At 43.4% G+C, this 18,881-nt stretch overlaps 1 protein-coding gene across 1 annotated transcript in view; it reads right to left on the minus strand.

Moving 5' to 3' along the window:
* MYT1 (myelin transcription factor 1) overlaps positions 1–18,881 on the minus strand; it is an 83,264-nt gene that overhangs the window by 56,921 nt on the left and 7,462 nt on the right. Inside the window, exons 3-7 of the mRNA XM_029286047.1 lie at positions 16,383–16,445; positions 14,956–15,242; positions 13,012–13,824; positions 9,938–10,072; positions 4,858–4,948 (exon numbers count right to left, since the gene is read on the minus strand). Of these exons, the coding sequence (XP_029141880.1) occupies positions 4,858–4,948; positions 9,938–10,072; positions 13,012–13,824; positions 14,956–15,242; positions 16,383–16,445 (1,389 nt within the window). The remainder of the gene's footprint in view (positions 1–4,857; positions 4,949–9,937; positions 10,073–13,011; positions 13,825–14,955; positions 15,243–16,382; positions 16,446–18,881) is intronic.

The raw sequence follows: 18,881 nt of genomic DNA on the forward strand, positions 1-18,881 counted from the left end.
GAAGAAGAAGAAGAAGAAGAAGAAGAAGAAGAAGAAGAAGAAGAAGAAGAGGAGGAGGAGGAGGAGAAGGAGGAGGAGGAGGAAGAGGAAGAGGAAGAGGAGGAGGAGAGAGGAAGAAGAAGGAGGGAGAGGAGGAATAGAGAAGGGAAGACAAGTAGGAAGGAAAGAAGAAAGGAAGAAGAAGAAGAAGAAGAAGAAGAAGAGGAGGAGGAGAGAGGAGGAAGAGGGAGGGAGAGAAGGAATAGAGAAGGGAAGACAAGTAGGAAGGAAAGAAGAAAGGAAGAAGAAGAAGAAGAAGAAGAAGAAGAGGAGGAGGAGGAGGAGAGAGGAGGAAGAGGGAGGGAGAGAAGGAATAGAGAAGGGAAGACAAGTAGGAAGGAAAGAAGAAAGGAGGAAGAAGAAGAAGGAGGAGGAGGAGGAAGAGGAGGATTGTGGGGTCCTTGATGCTCTCTGAGCTTGGTTGTTTTCTTGCAGACACTTCATTACCAAACTAGGTAACATCATCAGTGCTAGAAGGGCCTTATATATAAACAGAGAGCTAATCTCATCCCTTCTAGCACTGATGATGTTACCTAGTTTGGTAATGAAGCGTCTGCAAGAAAACAGCTAAACTCAGAGAGCACCAAGGATCCCTCGTATTCATCCATTAAAGACAAACATAGGAAGGATCCAATCCAATCCAATCACAGTATTTTATTATGATCATAGATTATTATAATATGAAGAAAGAATCATTTGGAATTATTTTCTGAGCAAATTAGGAATTGAGGCTATAGATACTGTTTGTGTTCAAATTCTTTTTTCTCTTGAATAGAATCCATTTATAAACACATAGTATGAAGTATAAAAGGGAAATGTAGATAGCAAAATGGAAGAGATGTTATAAATATGCTTTTAGGAAGCAATTGATGATTCTAAGTGTTACCAATTTTCATATCTGATAGAAAACGTATAGCGTCTTTAGAGAGCGATAGTAAAATCCTATACTACAGGCTTACTTCAATAGAATGAAAGGGTTTACACTTTACACCAATCCACAAAAAGCTCATGCATTATTGGATTTCATGACTTTGTTTTGGGAAACTTTGATTTGATTTGTTTCTGATTTATTTCTGGCTCTGTGCTTTTGATTTGAAGAAGTGACAAAGTTGGAAGTTCCACATCTAGGCAACCTGTTTTTAGCAAGAATACTTGCTCAATTCACTTACTGGTTCCTAGACTTCAGACTTCAGTTTTTATTTCCCTCAACCCTGAAAGTTAATGCTCTGTTATTGAACTTTTAAAAAATATTATTCCAGCTTTAACATATTCAGCTAACAGAAGAGAACAGAATAATACAGCTGGGAGGGACCTTGGAAATCTTCTAGTGACTAATCCAGGGGTAGGCAACCTTGGTTCTTTTATGACTCATGAACTTCATCTCCCAGAATTCCTGAGTCAGCATAGCTGGTAGTTCCACAGTTCTAAGTAAAGGGATTTTCGAAATCAAAACTTTGGCACTTCCTTTGCAATCTAGCCCTGTAGCAGCTATCTTAAGATGGTACATGGATGCAGTCTCTAATCAGCTAATCATGAGAAGTGCAGAGAGCCAGTTTATTAAACCATTGGATAATTAATTAGCACCCACATCCAGTCCACCCAGCGATGGAACCGAGAGTCATGGAGAAATGTTAACACGCCACACAAAATGAAAAATGGGATGGGGGAACTTTCTATCCTTTCCATCTTCATAATGTCAACATAATCAATGTGATTGTTGGGCCATCTGCACTGCTGTGTGCACAGTAAGACATGGCTTGGGACTCTGTTAAAAACCCCTTTGGCCTGTCAACTCAGAATTAATGGATGCTACAGAAGACCTTCCTGATTCAGTGTGGCCTGACTGGGAATATTACATTTTATTTTTCATTCAAAGAAAAACATTTGACAGTCAGAGATGGATTAGTGGCTGGAAAGGGTCCTGCCATTTCCCTAAATCGGGTGTGCCTAGCCTTGGCCATTTTAAGACCTGTGGACTTCAACTCCCATAATTCCCCAGCCAACATAGCTCAGGAATTCTGGGAGTTGAAGTCCACAGGTCGCAAAGGGGCCATAGTTGCCCACTTCCTCCCAATGGCTGGCTCAGGAATTCTGGGAGTTGAAGTCCACAGGTCACAAAGGGGCCAGAGTTGCCCTCCCCTGCAATGGGGGAAGCTTATTCACTTAAAGACTAGGGTTGCCAGGTCTGCTTCCAAAAAATAGCGGACAAGCGGCGGGGGGTGTTAAGTAGTAAAAAAAGTAGACTGTACAGCTTTAGATTACGTACCATTTCATCATAAAGCTTTTGAATAAAAAAAATGTCCACTATTTTGTGAAAAAAAATAGTGAACATAATGTGAAAAAAGTGGACTGTCCACTCAAATAGTGGACACCTGGCAACCCTATTAAAGACTGTGTAATGGTCTTAAAATGGCCAAGGCACCCGTGTGTAAGGGATTTGACCGAAAAACTCTCCTTTTCCTTTTTTGTCTCCAATCGAGGTAAACCGACCTAATGGACTCCTAGGCTAGACTTAAGCTCACTACAAAACTTCCCAGCGGCCTACCTCCGCCAACGAAGAGCACTCAAAACCGATTAAAAAGTCGTCGACGTTACCCTGTCGGTCTATTCGATAACCTTGAAAGCAAGGAAGAAGCAGAAGAAAAAAAAAATAACAGGGAAGAGGAATGCAGGGATTAAATAAAATCAACACAATAAAATAACATAGAACCGTTATAAGAAGGTGTGCAGCGCCTTGGAGATTTCAAAATATTCTGCAAAGCAAAAAAGCTCACGCAAGAATGTCAACAACATTGTAAATCCTTCAAGATATGTTGGGGGTTGGGGAACCAATCCTAGTCAAGAATTAACCCAGCATAGAATGCTTGTACTGTTGAGCACAAAAATCGGGCAGAAAATTTAATCGCCTCAAAGAAAAGACAATGCTGACATTTTTTTTGACAATTTTTTGACAATTTCTTTGTGGTGACATAATCTCTGCTTCTAAAAAAAGCAGTACAGGGTAGTCCTCAACTTACAACAGTTCATTTAGTGACTGTTCGAAGTTACAACGTCACTGAAAAAAGTGACTTACGACCGATTTTCACAGTTATGACCGTTGCAGCATCCCCATAGTAACATATTCAAAAGTCAGATGCTTGGCAACTGACTCATACTTATGACGGATGCAGTGTCCCGGGGTCACGTGATCTCCTTTGGCGACCTTCGGACAAGCAAAGTCAATGGGGGAAGCCAGATTCACTTAACAACCGTTTTACTAACTTAACAGCCGCAGTGATTTACTGTTGTAAAATGGGATAAAATTCACTTAACAAATAGCTCATCTAGCAGCAGAAATTTGGCGCTAAATTGTGACATGGGTCAAGGATTACCCTGTACTATAGGAGTACAGGTAGTCCTTGACTTACATCCATTTGTTTAGTGACCATTGGAAGTTACAATGGCACTGCAAAAAGTAACTGGACCTTGTACTTTTGCACCATCCCCCTGGTCACATGATCAAAATTTGGGCTAGCACATATTTACAACATCCCGGAGTCATGTGATCGTCATTTGCGACCTTCCCAACTGAGTTCTGACAAGCAAAGTCAATTGGGTGGAAGTGGGCAGCTTTGACTCCTTTACGACCTGTGGACTTCAACTCCCAGAATTCCTGAGAGTTCCACGGTGGCTCAGGAATTCTGGGAGTTGAAGTCCACAGGTCGCAAAAGGGCCATAGTTGCCCACTTCCTCCCAATGTCTGGCTCAGGAATTCTGGGAGTTGAAGCCCACAGGTCGCAAAGGGGCCATAGTTGCCCACTTCCTCCCAATGGCTGACTCAGGAATTCTGGGAGTTGAAGTCCACAGGTCGCAAAGTGGCCATAGTCGCGCTCTCCTGCAATTCGGGAAGCTTATTCACTTAACGACTGTGTGATTCACTTAACAAACATGGCAAAGGTAGTAAAAAGGAGCGTGACTCATTTAACAATCACCCCATGCTTAGCAAGGGAAATTCTGGTCTCGCCATTAGTTGTAATTACAATAATTCCTGTAATTCCCTCTTACGGGTAATTATCTTGCTTTAAAACCGAATGGAAGCATAAACAGCCAGGGAGGCTATGGGGGAGATTAAATTCAGGTAGCCCTCGACTTACAACTATTCGTTTAGGGATTGTTCCAACAGGACTGAAAAAAGTGACTTATGACCCATTTTCACACTTATGACCGTTGTAAGATCCCCACAGTCATGTGATTAAAATTTGGGGGCTTGGCAACTGGCATATATTTATGACAGGGGCCCCAGCCAGCTTCTTACAAGCAAAGTTAATGAGAGAAGCCCCATTTGCTTAAAGACTGCATGGTTCACTTCACAAATGCAGTGATTCGGTTAACATCTGTGGCAAAAAAAGGTTGTAAAAATGGAACAACATTCACTCCACCCATGCCTGGATTAACAGTACAAATATTGAGCACAACTGTGCTCATAAATCAAGGATTACCTATAGTGAAAACCACAACGTGCGTATGGACTTCCTTAATTGTTTTGTCACTACATAAGTGTGAGAATATCAAACATTTATCTATGAGACCTGCCTAAAAGTTTCTTTTTTCCTCCTTTCCAGAGAAAATTCTTTTTGTGTGTGCGTGCAAATGAATGCAAAGTGGACGAGAGAAAAATGCAAGACAGTTTCTGATGCTGTTCTCCGTTTCCAGCCCTTCTAAATTCTTTCTCTTTCAGTTCAATTGCTGTCCCAATCAGCTAATCATATTAGCTAAACAAACGGCTTCCTGACCCATTATTATTTCAAATATCTAGGATACAGTGGAAAAATCACCTACCTTCGGTGAGTATTACGGTTGCTATTTACATGGCCCTGTCCGGTGCATCCAGGTGTTGGGCACTTTAATACATTCTCGTGCATGGCCAGAACTTGAGAATTAAAAAGAAAATGAGGAGAAAGGTGAGAAAGCAATAATAATAATAATAACAATAATAATAATAATAATAATAATAATAATAATAATAATAATAATAATAATAATAATAATAATAATAATAATAATAATAATAATAATAATAATAATAATAGAAGTAACAGACTTGGAAGGGACCCTGGAGGTCTTCTAGTCCCACCCCCTGCTCAAGCATTTCAGACAAATAGCTGTCTAACAAACCCGTTCTGGCTACTAGTTATGATTTTATTTGTTTCTAGATGTTCACAGATCTGTTTTTTTATTATGTTTTCCAGTATCTTCCCAGATATTGATGTTAGGCTGATTGGTCTATAGCAGTGGTGGCGAACCTATGGCACAGGTGCCAGAGGCGGCACTCAGAGCCCTCTCTGTGGGCACGCGCGCTGTCGCCCCAGTCCTAGGCCTTCAGCTGGGTTTTATAAAACTTTTTTTAGGCCGCCGCCGCCGTGTGCAAAAAAAAAAAAAAGTTTAATCAGTCAATTTCAACTTCTCGCGGGAAAAAAAAAGGTCTTGCAAAGTTGGAATTGATTGATTGAACTTTTTAGTCCCACCCAGTCTGCCGTTACCACCGCGGCCACGGCCACCCAATGGGCCACGGCCACCCAATGGGTCACATCCACCCGGCACCCGGTGATGCATAAGTGGGTTTTGGGTTGTAGTTTGGGCACTCAGTCTCTAAAAGGCTCGCCATCACTGGTCTATAGTTTCCTGGGTCTGGTTTTTTTCCCCATTTTTGAAGATGGGACCACATCAGCTCTTTTCGAATCCTCTGGTAGTTCTCCGGTTCTTTTACAGTTATGTTTTTGGTAGGATGGTTTTTGCGCAACGACTGATGCAAAGAATGAGTTAAACGACTCTGCTTTTACCCTGCTGCTGGTTACTTCCTTGCCATCTTCTCTCTTTAGTGGACCGACTGTTTCCCTGACTTTTTTTTGATAGATAGATAGATAGATAGATAGATAGATAGATAGATAGATAGATAGATAGATAGATAGATAGATAGATAGATAGATAGATAACTAAAGACCTACATAGATGAGATAGAATATAGAATATAGAATAGAGCTAGAAGGGACCTTGGAGGTCTTCTAGTCCAGCCCCGTCCTCAAGCAGGAGAACTTATACCATCTCAAACAAGTGGCTGTATAGCCTCTTGTTAAAAATCTCCAGTGATGGAGCATCCACGATTTGTGGAGGTAGGTTGTTCCACTAGTTAATTGTCCTCACTGTCAGGAAGTTTCGCCTTAATTCCAGGTTGCTTCTCTCTTTGATCAGTTTCCAACCATTGTTTCTTGTCCTGCCCTCTGGTGCTTTGGTGAATAACGTGACCCTTCCTCTTCTTTGTGGCAGCCCCTCTAATACTGGAATACTGCTATTATGTCTCCCCTATTTTTTCTTTTCTTTAGACTAGATGATAAAAAGATAGATGAGATAGATGAGAGACATAGATGGATGAGATGGTAGATAGATAGATAGATAGATAGATAGATAGATAGATAGATAGATAGATAGATAGATAGATAGATAGATAGATAGATAGATAGATAGATAGATAGATACTGTAGGTCAGGGGTCCCCAACCTATGGGCTATGGCCTGGGACCGGGCTGCGGGCTCTTCGCCAGCAGGCTGCAGAAATGGCTGGTCGGTGCATGCACTCATGGGCACGCATTCCCCCACTCGCACTAGTGCCTGCGGCCCCGTTTGTGCATGCATGAACGGGGCCGCTAGCACTGGGCAGATTGCACAGCTGTTCAGAGATGCGCGAGTGGGGCCGCTAGCTGCCATGGGGGGTGCACAGCCGTTTGCACATGCACATGGCACCAGCGCATGCTGCATGCACGAACGGGGCCGCTAATGCTGCACCAGTATGCATGGCCCCATTTGCATGCACACACGTGCGCACAATGATTTGGAAGCTGCGAGCCTGGATAGGTTGGAGACCTCTGCTGTAGGTGATAGATGTTAAAAAGATAGATGAGATAAATGAGAGACATAGATAGATAGATAGATAGATAGATAGATAGATAGATAGATAGATAGATAGATAGATAGATAGATAGATAGATAGATAGATAGATAGTCAGATAGACCAACAGACATAGATGAGGTAGATGATAGATGATAAAAGGATAGATATGACAGACTTGGATAAATGAGATGATAGACGGGCAGACAGATATAGATGTTAAAAAGATAGATGAGATAAAGAGACATAGACAGAAAGATAGACAGACAGACAGACAGACAGGCAGACAGACAGACAGACAGACAGACAGACAGACAGACAGACAGATGAGATAGATAAGAGACGTAGATAGGTGAGATGATAGACAGACAGACAGATGAGAGATGATAAAAAGGATAGATAGATAGATAGATAATAGATAATAGATAGATAGATGATAAAAAGATAGATGAGATAGATGAGAAACATAGATAGATGAGACAGTAGATAGACAAACAGATAGACAGATAGATGAGGTAGATGATAGATGATAAAAAGATAGATAAGATAGGAGAGACATAGATAGATAAGATGATAGACAGGCAGACTAACAGGTCATCCAATTTGCTTCCTGCAGTGAAGTCAGATATGTTCTCTGTTTCAAGGGATTGGGTTTCCATGTATATTTCTCAAACCTCTGATTCTTTAAAACAAACATATATATTTTAACCTCATTGCCTTTTATGAAGATAACCTTGAAAGTAAAGAAAAATATCTTTCAGAAGAACAGCACTTGCACTTATTTTGTTTTTCATTTACCCATGAGGAAATAAACGACCAATGTTCCTTTCTCTTAGGGTTTTTTTTTGGGGGGGGGGGTATGTCTTCAGCCTTTGAAATGAACTGATAAGACAGATTGGGTTTTTTTATTGTTATTTTTCATAAGCTCACACCTTCTTTCTTGAGAGAGGATTATAAAAGAAATTATTTTAGAGTCAGAAGTAGCAAATATTTCCCCTTTGGGGAAAAAGTAAATGAAACTCTCCCGCATCACACTGTCTTATTAAAATTTAAAACCGCTCAGCACTGGCCTATTCAATTTTTTTCTCCAAACATGTTGAGAGAAAAAAAACAATATCACTTTTCTTTTTTCTTTTCTTTCTTTTTTTACTGCATTGTATGGGCACCGATGCAGATAAAGTTGCCGATTTATCCCAGTGGAGCTGTAATAAATTAAAATAATAAATAAAATAAATAAATTAGGATACTCCAGACGTTTTTGCTAGAGGATTCTTCATCTGGGCTCCGTAATCAGCCTCCATTTTCCTCCTGCTTCATGAGGAAAATCCATCATTTTCTAAACATGGGCCTAGACCAGGGGTAGGCAACCTTGGCTCCTTTATGACTCGTGGACTTCAACTCCCAGAATTCCTGAGCCAGCCACGCTGAGGGGAAAAGGAGAGGTTTCCAAGCTGAGCCTTGCTGGCTCAGGAATTCTGGGAGTTGAAGTCCACCAGTCATAAAAGAGCCAAGGTTGCCTACCCATGGCCTAGACTCACATTATATCCAACTAGTGTAGGTAATCCTCTACTTACAACCATTAATTTAGTGACCATTTGAAATTACACTAGCACTGAAAAAAGTGACTTATATTTTTCACACTTTATGACCATTGCAGCATCCTCATGGTCATGTGATCAAAATTTGGATGCTTGGCAATTAGCATGTGATGGATTATGACAGTTGCCGTATCCTGGGGTCATGTGATCATCTTTTGCAAACTTCTGATGAGGAAAGTCAATGGGGAAGCCAGGTTCACGTTACTAACTTAGCAACTGCACTGATTTCCTTAACATTTGTGGCCAAAAAGGTCATAAAATGGAGCAAAATTCATTGCCTTCTGTTGCTTAGCAACAGAAATTTTGGGCTCACCTGTGGTCGTAAGTCGAGGACTGCCGGTATATATTTTAATTTCACAGTCTTCTTTGAGGACTTGAAAGAAAATTACAAGGGCTCCTCCACTTACACTGGAAAAAGTGACTCACAGCTGGTCCTCGTGCTTACGACCATTGTGGCATTCCCCACAGTCACATGACCAGAATTCAGATGCTTGACAATTGGCATGTACAATGTTTTCCCGAAAATAAGACTTAACCGGGAAAATAAGTCCTAACGTGATTTTTCAGGATGCTCGTAATATAAGCCCTACCCCAAAAATAAGATTGTCAGCCCAGACGGATGCATTTAGTACCATATTTCCCCAAATATAAGCCCTAACCAGAAAATAAGCCCTAATGCATGTTTTGGAGCAAAAATTAATATAAGACCCGGTCTTATTTTCAGGGGAATACGTTACTTATAACATTTGCAGTGTCCCAGGGTGATGTGGTCTCTTTTTGTGGCCTTCCCAAATGGCTTTCAACAAGCAAAGTCAATAGGGGAAGTAGATCCACTTAACAACATGTCATTCACTTAAGGACTGCAGTGATTCACTTAACAACTGTGGCAAAAGTACTTGGCCACTACATGAATGATCGTACATCAGCTGTTTTATAAGAATTGTCCTAACTCAGGGGTAGGCAACCTTGGCTCTTTTATGACTCGTGGACTTCAACTCCCAGAATTCCTGAGCCAGCAAGGCTCAGCTTGGAAACCTCTCCCTCTCCCCTCAGCATGGCTGGCTCAGGAATTCTGGGAGTTGAAGTCCACAAGTCATAAAAGAGCCAAGGTTGCCTACCTTTGGTCTAAACCCAACATTGGGTCCTTCAGTGGCATCCTAGGACAGGGGTAGGCAACCTTGGCTCTTTTATGACTCGTGGACTTCAACTCCCAGAATTCCTGAGCCAGCAAGGCTCAGCTTGGAAACCTCTCCCTCTCCCCTCAGCATGGCTGGCTCAGGAATTCTGGGAGTTGAAGTCCACGAGTCATAAAAGAGCCAAGGTGGCCTACCACTGTCCTAGCTGTTACAGCAATGTAGTGAATTTTAAGATGCACTTACTCTCAGGAGGGATCCTGTCTTTGTGCGGGCAACCAGACAAACTACGATGGTGGGGATAGAGTCCTGTGACGTGGCCGGTGCCATCACAGCCTGGAGTGGGACATTTGATTTCACGCTTCTCGGGTCTTGAAGAATCTAGAAAACGAATGAAGACGGTGCACAAACGAGCTTACAATAAGATTTGGTCGGTGAGGGGAAACTAAGCCTTAATAAGAATCTTGAAAACAGGACATAGAATGATTTAATAAGATGATTTTTATAAATACAATGGAAATAAGCTGAGTAAAAAACATGTTAAATGTTGATGTTATTATTATATGCATAAATATTAAAAATGTTTATATTCAGCTTGGTTTGTATTGAAAATATTAAGAATTATATTTGTTTAATGTAGACAAAAGGAGAATATTACAGGAAGAAGAGTTCTAGTCCCGCCTTAGGCATGAAGGTGGCTGGGTGACTTTAGGCCCTTCACCAGGAGGCAGTGAGCTCTAGTCCCACCGTAGCCAGCTAGGTGACTTTGGGCCAGTCCCTCTCTCTCAACCCAACCCACCTCACAGGCTTATAGTTGTGGGGAGGAGGAAGGTGTGTTGGATATGTTTGCCTGCCTTGAGTTATTTGTAAAAATAATAAAGGTGGGATATAAATGAAGGAAGGAAGGAAGGGAGAGAGAGGGGGGGAAGGAAGAAAGAAAGAAAGGAAGGAAGGAAGAAAGAGAAAGAAGAAAGAAAGAAAGAAAGAAAGAAAGAAAGAAAGAAGGAAGGAAGAGAGAGAAAGAAAGGAAAGGAAAGGAAAGGAAAGGAAAGGAAGGAAGGAAGGAAGGAAGGAAGGAAGAGAAAGAAAGAAATAGAGAGAGAGAAAGAAAGAGAGAGAGAGAAAGAGAAAGGAAGGAAGGAAGAAAGAAAGAAAAATAAAGAAAGGAAGGAAGGAAGGAAGGAAGGAAGAAAGGAAGGAAGGAAGAAAAGAAGAGAGAATTAAAGGAAAGGAAGGAAGAGAAAGAAAGAGAGAGAGTGAAAGAAAGAAAGAGAGAGAGAAAGAAAGAAAGGAAGGAAGGAAGGAAGAAAGAGAGAAAGAAAGGAAAGGAAGGAAGGAAGAGAATGAAATAAAGAGAGAGAGAAAGAAAGGAAGGAAGAAAGAAAGAGAGAAAGAAAGGAAAGGAAGGAAGAGAAAGAAAGAGAGTGAAAGAGAGTGAAAGAAAGAAAGAAAGAAAGAAAGAAAGAAAGAAAGAAAGAAAGAGAAAGAAAGTGATGTTCCTATACAGATCAGATCAACATTCTGATCACCTGCTAGCCTGCCCAAGGGAACAATGTTTTGCCTCAGCAAGACACACAACGGGGGTGGAAATCACCTTATTTGCCTCATCAAGATGTCAGCGAGGATACAAATGGCCTGGCTGGGAGACTTTTCATCACGGCTTCCTCCACTTCCCAAAGCCATTCCCACTTCTCAAAAATCCCTCAAGAAGTCGTGCAAAGCGAAGCCACCCAAGCCGTTTTCTCTTTTCTTCAAGGAGCGTTTCCTTCCCTTTTGTGCTCCTAGCAGCTCTGCGCCCATCAGCGTGGAAGTGAAACGTCCCTTCAAAGCTCTATAAACGCGCCCAGTTCATCCGATTGAACTGGAACCCTGCGGTCATCAAAACTGCAGAAGTTGCCGCGGTTTATTGACTCAAATGTCTTATTTAATTCCAGGTTCCGTCTCCGACAGGGATGAACAAAGCTACCCCGGGAAACCAGGGTCAGGCAGTCCTTGACTTACAACACGTCATTTAGTGACCGTTCCAAGGTTGCAACAGCAGTGAAAAAAGTGACGTAGGACCGTTTTTCGCACGGCCGTTGCAGCGTCCCCAGGGTCACGTGCTCAAAATTCAGACGCCTGGCGATTAGTTCCTTTTTGTGATGGTTACAATGTCCCAGGGGTCATGAGATCCCCTTTTGCAACCTTCTGACAAGCAAATTCAAGGGGGAAGCCAGGTTCACTTAACAACTATGTTACTAACTTAACAACTGCAACGATTCACATAACAACTGTGGCAAGAAAAGTTGTAAGACGGGGCAAAACTCGCTTAACCAATGTTTCGCTTAGCAACATAAATTTTCGGCTCCATTGGGGCCGTAAGTCAAGGACTACCTGTATAATAAGTAAGAAGCTCCCTCTGGAGACTTACTCCTTAACGGAAGCCCAGTGTTGAACCCGACATCTGTCTTTAGAGCTATAGTACGTTCACGATCCACTCCTTTCTTAAAACCAGCTTTTGCCAAAGGTAACCGCCACATTGGGAGGTTACAGAGTTAGCCCTCGACTTACAACAGTTCATTTAGTGGCCCTTCAAAGTTACAACAGGACCCAAAAAAGCGACTCATGACCAGTTTTCACATTTACAACCGTAGCAGCGTCTCCAGGGTCACGTGATCAACATTCAGATGTTTTGCAACTGGTTTCATATCTATGATGGGATCGCGTGATTTCCTTCACGAGGCAACTGGACTTTCTTGTTTTCTTTTGAAGACGTTTCGCTTCTCATCCAAGAAGCTTCTTCAGCTCTGACTGGATGGTGGGGAAGGGAAGGATTTATACTCCTTGCAGACAGCTGGTCATTTGCATTCTTTTAGAGAGTTGTTGAGGCCACCTGGATCTGTGTCCTCGGGGTCACCTGAGTGGTGCAAATGGGTGTGGAGCCTTCTTGAAACTTCTGAAAGGACGGTGTTGTAGACTGGAGATAGATGGTGTCGTATCCCTCCCCCTCTGTTGAGAGAAGGCTGTTCAATTTTGAAATAGAGCGCCAGTCAGAGCTGAAGAAGCTTCTTGCATGAGAAGCGAAATGTCTTCAAAGGAACACAAGAAAGTCCAGTTGCCTCCTGAAAAAGCATTTTTGGGACAACTATGACCTGGATGATGAGAATCTCCACAGACATTTGCACGGTTTCTAGCACTGCTAGGTGCACAGGAGCTGAGGCAAGAACCGGAGCTCACCCCATCTTGTGGTGCTGGGTCTCGAACCCAGGCTATCAGCTTTCTAGCTGATAAGCTCAGCGTCTTTAACCCCTGAGGCCTTGTGCCGAGCCACCTCTCCTTACCTTTGCTGTAATAGTTCTTCCTGATGGATTCCAAGGTCTTGTTCTGCTTCTCCTCCACTTGGAAATGTTTCGCGTGCTCTCCGGTCACCTGCTGGCCGGGCTCCCTCACCACCTTGACCTGTTCAGCTTTCAGGGCGATGGCCTGCTCCAACAGGCCCAGATTTCCCCGCGTCATCATGTCATACATCTCGGATTCATCGGTTACCGTGGACTTTTGGGAGTGGGAATCGTCGTCCTTTTCGTCGTCGGACCTCACCTCCACAATGACAGAATATTCCGGCTTGGGGTTGACCGTCGGTCTTTCACAGTGGGCTTGGGGGCTATCCTGAGAAATGTGAGGAGTTTCTGGACAGATTACCTCAGCCATCGCTTCCCCTTCCTCTTCTTCTTCCTCCTCTTCGTATTCTTCTTCTTCTTCCTCCTCCTCCTCCTCCTCTTCTTCACGGTCTTCTTCGTCATCCTCCTCTTCCTCTTCTTCCTCCTCCTCTTCCTCCTTTTGCAGTTTGCACGAGTCTTCACAACTCGCCTCATCCTCCTGATGTTCCAGGTACAAATCACTGCTGCGCTCGCTGGTGACCTCAATGACTTCTTCTGCATCTTCTGGGTGGATGACGATCTCCTTCTCGCATTCCTCCTCCACTGCTTCCTCCTCCTCTTCCTCCTCTTCCTCTTCCTCCTCCTCCTCCTCCTCCTCCTCTTCTTCCATTGCTCCTTCACAGAGCAGATGCATGGTGTTTCCCCCGCTGCTGGAGACTTCGCCTTCACTTTCCGACACTTTCCGTTCAGACACGAGAGTTCCTTCCATTCTTTGGCCTGGATTGGAAAGAGAATTCCTTCAAAATTGTGGTAGCCAACTGGGGGGGGGGGGAAGGGGGATGTCCCTACTTTGTTATGTGGTGTCTGAGGCTTTTGCACTGCAAGTCGAGGGAGATGCTGGAGTGTCCTAGGTGCACCCTGAGGTTGGTGGTTTTCTTGCAGACGTTTCATGACCCAGCTAGGTAACATCATCAGGGCTAGAAGGGAGTAGGGCTTGCTCTCGTTTTATATTCTAGTGGCTTGCCCTATCAGTGTTGGTGGGAGTGGTCTAGGAGCCCAACTAAAGAACCTCCAAGACCACTCCCACCAACAGTGATGGCACAATCTGCTAGAATATAAATTGAAAGCAAAGCTCATTCCTTACTAGCATTGATGATGTTACATAATTGTGTCATGTAACGTCTGCAAGAAAACAACCCATTGCAGCATTCCCCATGGTCATGGGATCAAAATTCACACGCTTGGCCACCAGCACGTTCTTATGACACTTGCACTGTCCTGGAGTCATGTGATTCCCCATTTGAAACCTTCCTGACCAGCTTCTGACAAGCCATGTCAATAGGGGAAGTGGGATTTGCTTAATAACCAGGCGATTCTGTCAAGATATTGATTTCACAGCTAACCGGCTTATGTAAGATGTAAGATGTAATGATGGAAATGACTCAGCAGGGTCTGTGTCTCTTTAAGAGCCTTTGTATAAAGGGAAGGCTCCGCTGATGTGTTCTCTCTCTTCCGTTTCCTGCTGTAAGTGTGGTTTGTTGGATCCTGCTGTATTAGTACGTGTACGTATATTGCTGCTGGTGTATGCTATTGTAGATAATGTAAGATAAACCACCCTTTAATACAAACCACTGTTTAGTGTGTTTACTCCTGGGTTATTTCAGTGCAATAAGACTGTGCATGCTCTGACAGAGTCACTTTTACAACTGCAACGATTCATTTAATAACTGTTGTTAAGGTCAAAAAAAATGAGGCACAGGTCACTTAACCACCGCCTCCCTTAGCAATGGAAATTCTGGTCCCGTGACTCACTTAATGACCGCCTTACTTATCAATGGAAATTCTCGTCCCAATTCTGGTCATAAGTCTACCTGTACACTGTTGGCATTATCAGAAGCAACCCCACACCTTCTTCCGAGGGAGGGCTGCTGGACGCCTCCTTTTGTGCAAGGGCTTCTCGTTCGTCGTCCTCCTCCTCGTCCTCGTCCTCCTCCTCGTCCTCCTCCTCCAGGGTCCCTTCTGAATCGTCTGTCACAGAGTCCAGCTTGGCTTCGGTCTCTTCACTCACATCACTGTCGACATTATAGTCTTCGTCAAGGCTGAGCTTCAAGGGATGAGATTTTCTCTTGGGCTCCAGATGTTCTGCTTCTACGTGCTGAAGTTTCCTCTTCTTGGCCAGCGGGCAGCTTTGTAAACTAGGAGGAAGACAGAGAGAAGAGAGGAAGAGGAAGGGAGAGAGAGACAGAGGAAGAATAAGGGAAAGAGAGAGAGAAAGGGAAACAGAAAGAGAGAGGAAGGAAAAGAGAGAGAAACAAAGAGAGGAATAGAAGGAGAGAGAGAGAGAAAACAGAAAGAAGAGAAAGAAAGTGGGAGAGGAAGGAAGAGGAAGAGAGAGATAAACAGAAACAGAAAGAGAAAAAAGAAAAAGAAACAAAGAAGAAAAAGAAAAAGAAACAAAGAAGAAAAAGAAACAAAAAGTGGGAGAGAAAGGAAGAGGAAGAGAGAGAGAAAGAGAAAGAGAAATAGAAACAAACAGAAAGAGGAAGAGAGAGAAAAAGAAAGAAAAGAGAATAAGGGGAAGAGAGAGAGAAAAAGAAACAGAAAGAGGAATAGAAAGAGAGAAAGAGAAAAAACAGAAAGAAGAGAAAGAAAGTGGGAGAGGAAGGAAGAGGAAGAGAGAGAGATAAACAGAAAGAAAGAGTGGAAGAGAAAGAAAGAAAAAGAGAAAAAGAAACAGAAAGAAGAGAAAGAGAAACAAAAAGTGGGAGAGAAAGGAAGAGGAAGAGAGATAGAAAGAGAAAGAAAAGAGAAAGAATAAGGGGAAGAGAGAGAATCAGAAAGTCATCAAACTGACTTTCACACCTAAGGTGGGACAAGAACTCACTGTCTCCTGATGATTGGCCTAAACTAAGTCACCAAGCTGACTTACATGCCTAAGGCAGGACTAGAACTCACGGTCTCCTGGTGATTGGCCCAAAGTCACCAAGCTGACTTACACGCCTAAGGCGGGACTAGAACTCACGGTCTCCTGGTGATTGGCCCAAAGTCACCAAGCTGACTTACATGCCTAAGGAGGGACTAGAACTCACAGTCTCCTGGTTTCTAGACCAGCCCCTTAACCACTACCCCCACCTGACTGATAATAATCTTGTATTTTGGCCAGAACGGTGGTGCTTTAAATGCTCTTGAAAGGGACGGATATTTCCCCAGGAAAATTGGCCACCATTTCAGAAGATGGTTTGGTGAGCTGAGCTTCCTTGCTGAAACGTCTGAATCCAATGAAGGTGACGGTGGGGGAGATGGAATTAGAGCTTCCAGCGGACAAGAAAACTCACCTCCTGTGTCTCGCGTACTTTCCGCGAATATGTCCGGATCCGTTGCATCCAGGAGTTGGACAGCTGTGTGAAGAGGATGACACAAGCCAGAAATAAAAGCAGGTATAATTTCCAAATGTGGAAGTGCGGAGAGAGAGGGAGAAATCAACTCAACTCAACTACAGGTTGTCCTCGACTTACAACTGTTTAGTGACCATTCAAAGTTACAACGGCACTGAATTACGACCGTTTTTCACACTTACAACTGTTGCAGCATTCCCCATGGTGGTGTGATCACAATTCAGATAGTGATAGCATTCTAGACTTATATACTGCTTCACGGTGCTTTATAGCCCTCTCTGAGCGGTTTACAGAGTCAGCCACTTGCCCCCAACAATCTGGGTCCTCATTTTACCGACCTCGGAAGGATGGAAGGCTGAGTCAACCTTGAGCTGGTCAAGATCGAACTCCTGGCAGTCGGCAGAGTTAGCCTGCAATACTGCATTCTAACCACTGCACCATCAATGGAATGGAATGGAATATCAATATCAGTAACACTTAGACTTATATACCACTTGACAGTGCTTCACAGCCCTCTCTAAGCAGTTTACAGAATCAGCCTGTTGCCCCCAACAATCTGGGTCCTCATTTTACCGACATCGGAAGGACGGAAGGCTGAGTCAACCGTGAGCCGGTCAGGATCGAACTGCCAAACTGCTGGCAGCCAGCAGTCAGCAGAGGTCGCCTGCAGTACCGCATTCCAACCACTGCACCACCACGGCTCTTCTTAGCGATCCCTTTTTGTGACCTTCTGACAAGCAAAGCCAATGGGGAAGGCCGATTCACTTAACAACCATGTTACTAACTGAAGAGCTGCAGTGATTGACTTAACAAGTGTGGCAAGAAAGGCCGTAAAATGGGGCCAAGCTCAACCACCGTCTCGCTTAGCCACAGAAATTTGGGGATCGATGATGGCTGTAAGTTGAGGACTACCTGGACACGCACGGTGGACAAGCCCTTGAAGACAACATGGGGCCTCTGAAAGTAGAGAGACATCTAAAGCATTTTTAGAATCAATTTCCTCTTGCTGCTTTTGAATTCAAAGGATGGAAGGCAAGCGGCTTTGTGATTTGCTAAAAATTAATGAAATGAGTCACCCCATTTAATTAAATGAAGGGCTCATTATAGTTTTATGAGTGTGTTTAATTAAAGATTTGCATATGTAAGATGAGGCCTTTTAAAAGCAGGCAATTCCCACACTTAGCTCGTAGGGATGGGGAATTTTATTTTATTTATGTGTTATAGTTTCTCTGTGTGTGTGTGTGTGTGTGTATGTGTGTGTGTGTCTCTTTCTGTCTCTCTCTCTCTCTCTCTCTCTCACACACACACACACACACAAACATACACAGAGCGATGTCCGCCCTCAATCACATGGACCTTCTGCTCATCATTCCTACGTCTTTCAGACAACGAGGAACAAATTGCGTTCTTGGCTTAACTTCTGATTTTTTGGGGGGGGAATGGATTTCTGTGAACATAGACGAATAGAATAGAGCTGGAAGGGACTTTGGAGGTCTTCTAGTCCAGCCCCCTGCTCAAGCAGGAGAATCTATACCATCTCAGACAAGTGACTGTCCAGTCTCTTCTTAAAAACCTCCTGTTGGAGCGCCCACGATTTCTGGTGGCAAGCTGTTCCACTGGTTAATTGTCCTCACTGTCAGGAAGTTTCTCCTTAAATCCAGGTTGTTTCTCACTTTGATCAGTTTCCAACCATTGTTTCTTGTCCTTCCCTCTGGTGCTTTGGGGAATAATTGGACCCCCTCTTCTTTGTGGCAGCCCCTCAAATACTGGAACGCTGCTATCATGTCTCCCCTGTTTCTTCTTTTCTTTAGACTAGCCAAACCCAAGTCCTGCAGCGGTTCTTCATATGTTTTAGACTCCAGGCTTTTGATCATCTTGGTTGCTCTTCTCTGAATTTTTTTTTCCAAACTCTCAACATCTTTTTTGTGATATGGTGACCAAAATTGGCTCCAATATTCCAGGTGTGGTCTCACTAGGGCATTGTAAAGCGGTACTAATACCTTTGTGTGATCTTGATTCGATGCCTCTGTTTATACAACCCAGGATTGTATTAGCTGTTTTGGCTGCTGCTGCACATGGCTGGCTCATAGTCATAGCCATAGCTGTGACATCATCACCCTACAGGTAGTCCTCAACTTATGACTGGTTTTTTTCACCATCTGTTTGAAGTTAATGACAGCCTCGGGAAACTTGCACTGACGACTGTCGTACAGATCTCCACGATTGCGTGATCACAATTTGGCACCTGCTTCGCATTTAGGATTGGCTGCAGCTCCCTGCGGTTATGGGATCAAGATTTGAAACCTCGTTTGCCAATTCCCGGGAAAGTTGAATTCGCATAACGACGGCTGCAAAAACGGTCACAAAAAGGGTTCGACCTGACTTACAACTGCAACAACTTATGACGGAAGTTCCGATCTCAATTCTGGCCGTAAAGTT

The sequence above is a fragment of the Protobothrops mucrosquamatus genome, unplaced genomic scaffold (genome assembly GCF_001527695.2).
Source record: "Protobothrops mucrosquamatus isolate PMUCROS unplaced genomic scaffold, P.Mucros_1.0 scaffold2791, whole genome shotgun sequence".
In the NCBI taxonomy this organism is placed as follows: Eukaryota; Metazoa; Chordata; class Lepidosauria; order Squamata; family Viperidae; genus Protobothrops; species Protobothrops mucrosquamatus.